The sequence below is a fragment of the Calidris pugnax genome, unplaced genomic scaffold (assembly GCF_001431845.1).
Source record: "Calidris pugnax isolate Ruff unplaced genomic scaffold, ASM143184v1 scaffold335, whole genome shotgun sequence".
In the NCBI taxonomy this organism is placed as follows: Eukaryota; Metazoa; Chordata; class Aves; order Charadriiformes; family Scolopacidae; genus Calidris; species Calidris pugnax.
The window spans coordinates 1,173,134-1,176,333 of record NW_015091148.1 but is presented as its reverse complement, the minus strand read 5'-3'; the positions used below and the strand labels follow the sequence as shown (position 1 = coordinate 1,176,333).

At 58.9% G+C, this 3,200-nt stretch overlaps 1 protein-coding gene across 1 annotated transcript in view; it reads right to left on the bottom strand.

Moving 5' to 3' along the window:
- Positions 1 to 948: 948 nt before the first annotated feature.
- The window catches only part of LOC106897965 (src kinase-associated phosphoprotein 1-like), a 154,442-nt gene continuing 152,190 nt past the window's right edge, over positions 949 to 3,200 (bottom strand). The window contains exons 9-10 of the mRNA XM_014958977.1: positions 1,692 to 1,810; positions 949 to 1,162 (exon numbers count right to left, since the gene is read on the bottom strand). Of these exons, the coding sequence (XP_014814463.1) occupies positions 1,709 to 1,810 (102 nt within the window). The 3' untranslated portion in view covers positions 949 to 1,162; positions 1,692 to 1,708. The remainder of the gene's footprint in view (positions 1,163 to 1,691; positions 1,811 to 3,200) is intronic.

Below are 3,200 nucleotides of genomic sequence, written 5' to 3'. Positions count from 1 at the left end.
GCCAGCAGAGCAGGAGGGTCTCAGCCCAGGCACCCTGGGGGAGCCTGGGGCAGGATCAGGCCTCCTGATTCTCCAGCATCGGGGCTGGTAACGGGGTGCAAACAGCCATTTTCTGTACTTAGGGCTGGGGCAGATGCATCCAGCCAGTCCCAACCCCTGGTCCTTTTCGCATCCTGGACCAAAGCACTGGTTCCCTCTTGCCAGGATCCCAACAAGCTCCCAGAAACGATGCTGGAGGGATGGATGCTGGCCCTGCAGCTGCCTCCAGAAGGAACTATTCCTTGTGAGATGCTCATGGAGGGGGAAATGGAGATGGGGGAGAGGCGAGCATCGCGCCAAGGGGCAGAGCAGAGGGAGGGTTTCTCTCTCTGGGCACACGGGTGCCTCCTGCCCTGGCACAGGCTCCCACAGCTGCTCAGGGTGTGGAGACCTGGGGCTGGAAGAGCATTTTGGGAGCACCAGAAGGATTTGAGCCCAGCTCGTGCCCTGCCAAGGTGAGCTCTGGGCCTGTGGGGTCCCCCTGGTCCCTCCTGGCTTCCAAACATCTGCCCAGCTGTGCTTTGGTCCAGCCATTTGACCGATGCCCGGGCTCACCCCGTGGGCGATGCTCCTGCTTTGGCACTGAGAGCCCCAGAGGTGGCTACCGGGGCTGGGGGGGTGTTTCTGGCCCAGCCCAGGGGGTTTGGGCACCCTCCCCGAGAAGGCTGCAGTCAGCAGGTACTTACCACCATCTAGTGGCCCTTCAGCCAAGTGCGGGAGGAGGAGGAAGAGGAGGAGGAGGAGGATGCGCTGGGTTAATCCTCAGTCGTGGGCTGGGCTGGGCCTGGACCACGGGGCCCTGGGGGATGCTCAGAGCTGGGGTGTGGGGCGAGGGGCCACTGCCCGCACCCGGCTCCGGCTCTGGCCCCACAACGAAGTCTGGAGCAGCCCAAGGTGGGGAGGAAAATGGCTTTATTGTGGGTTGACGCCCTCCCCGAGCCCCCACCGTGCCCCAAAAGCATCGCAGTGGGTACCACGGGGCAGAGCTCGGGGACACCGTGCGTGGCCGGGTGATGGGACGTGGGTCTCGTCGTGCACTGGGTGCCCGTAGCCAGGGAAGGCTGGTGGTGGGGATGGTGTCACTGGTGTCTCAGCGTGGCCAGGGAGAGAGAAGCACCTGGATCTGGGGAGGGGGAGAGAGACCTGGGTGATGGTGGGGAAGGGGACACCGAGACACAGGCTGGGAGTGACACTGCCACACACGTCGGTGATGGGGACAAATGGGGAGGTCTCTCTGCCCCAGGTGGGTGTCAGGACTTTGCCTCTAGCTTGGCTGCAGCCCCTCTCTGTTTTCCCAGCCCTGACCCGTGCCTCAGTTTCCCCATCTCCCACACGCCTCCATAACGGGCTCTGTTTGGGAGAAAACCACTGCTGGGTGTCAGTGTTGGTGTCAGAGCTCACACCCAGCTCTCCAGGGGCTTTAGCACATTTCTCCCGTGGAGCCTGAAGGATTGGAAATCCGGGGAGGGACACGGGACGGGGTGGCATCGTCCCTGAACCACGACCATGGTTCCTGGTCTCGCCAGCTCCCAAGGAAAATGGAGACCAGGAGATGGAGCCAAAGACAGTCCCTGAGGCTCCGCACCCCAGGAACGGAGCCACCCCCCGCTCCCCACCCCCACTGAGAGCATCCCTGGGGTGCCACCTCTCACCTGGGACACCGAGGTCCTCATCGCTCCTCCAGCTCGTAGGCAGCCTCCAGGTAATCCTTCGGGACGATCCCCACCACGTTGTTGAGCTCTCCCACCCACCAGCCGTACACGTTGTACTCCTTGGGGGGACACAGAGGGAGAGACCTGGGTTTAGTGCCGGGGTGGGGGACACAGATCAAGGTCCCTTCCCTTCGGTACCCAGCAAAAAAATACCCCACTCCCACCTCTCCCCCTTCCCCCGGCCCCACTCTCCCCCTTCACTCTGGATCTTGAAGCTTGGGGCTCGCTCAGAAACTCGTCATTTAATTCCCACCCTGATATTTTGGGGTATTTTAGTTACAAATGGCAACCCTCGGGGTGTCCCAGGCCCCAGCCCAGAGCTCTGTGAAGCCCCTCCGGGTGCATCGTGCCTGGATAACATGTCCCCTCCCCAGATTTCCATGTGATTTTCCCCCAACGGCAGATATTGGAGGCAAATAATAACAGAGAAAAGCTCCCCCCATCCCTGGTGTGAGGAGAGGAGGAGTTAGCACGTAACGGGCGTAAGAAGTTTGCCATCAAAAATCAAAATAGATTTTTTTTATATAAAGGAGGTGTTAGAAGTGAGGTGCACAGCAGCATGTCCCATCCCATGTCATCCCCCCACAGCCTCTCTGGGGTGTTTAATGGGTCCCTGAGTTTGTTCGTGCTTCCCAAAAGGGCTTTGCTTGGGAGAGGGGCTGAGAGTCACCAGGGACAGACGTCACTCCTGATGGATCCTGAAAGGATCCCAGGAGTCTCCCCCCTCTCCAGAGTTGGGATCCTGATGCTCCCAGGGGGGACCCACACCCCCACAAACAGCACCAGCACCAGTCAAGCCCCTGTGATGCTGCTGGAAAGAAAGGAGGGGGGAGGGATGGGGGCAACACCCCCCCCACCCCACCATCCTCAAAAATCCTGCTGGAAAACCAGAAGGAAAAAAAAAAAAAAAAAATTAGGTCTATTTGTTGGAGACCCGTGGGCAGAGGGGCCGAGGTGCACCCCAGGGTGTGATGGGGAGCCCCCAGCCTCCACTCGCCACCCCCCCATCCCACCCCCCCAGCTCGGAACGCTATGAGGTATTTTAAAATAATTTCTGCTTTGATGAATTGCCGGGTGGCCCGCGATTGCTCATAATCAAAGGGAGGAAAATGCAAATGAGAGCCAGCCGAGAACTCGCGGCACCGAGCGTTTATTTCACCGCGCAGTGCCAAAAAGAATTAAAACAACATTAAACTCCCAGCAATAATGTTTAAGTCCTCGTTTCCAAGTGCCAAATTGCACCACTCTGGATCATACAGATGTTCGTTAATTATGCTAATTTTTATTAAACTATTAAAACGAGGAGTGCACTGGCACAGCAAGGCAGAGCCCAGTGCAGGGTGAACTCTGCTCTCTCGTCTGGAGGTGCTCATTTACATCTCGCTGATGCCTGATACCGGGTTTTGGAGGGGGGGGGTGGGATGAGGAGGAGGAGGAGGAGGGAGTTCT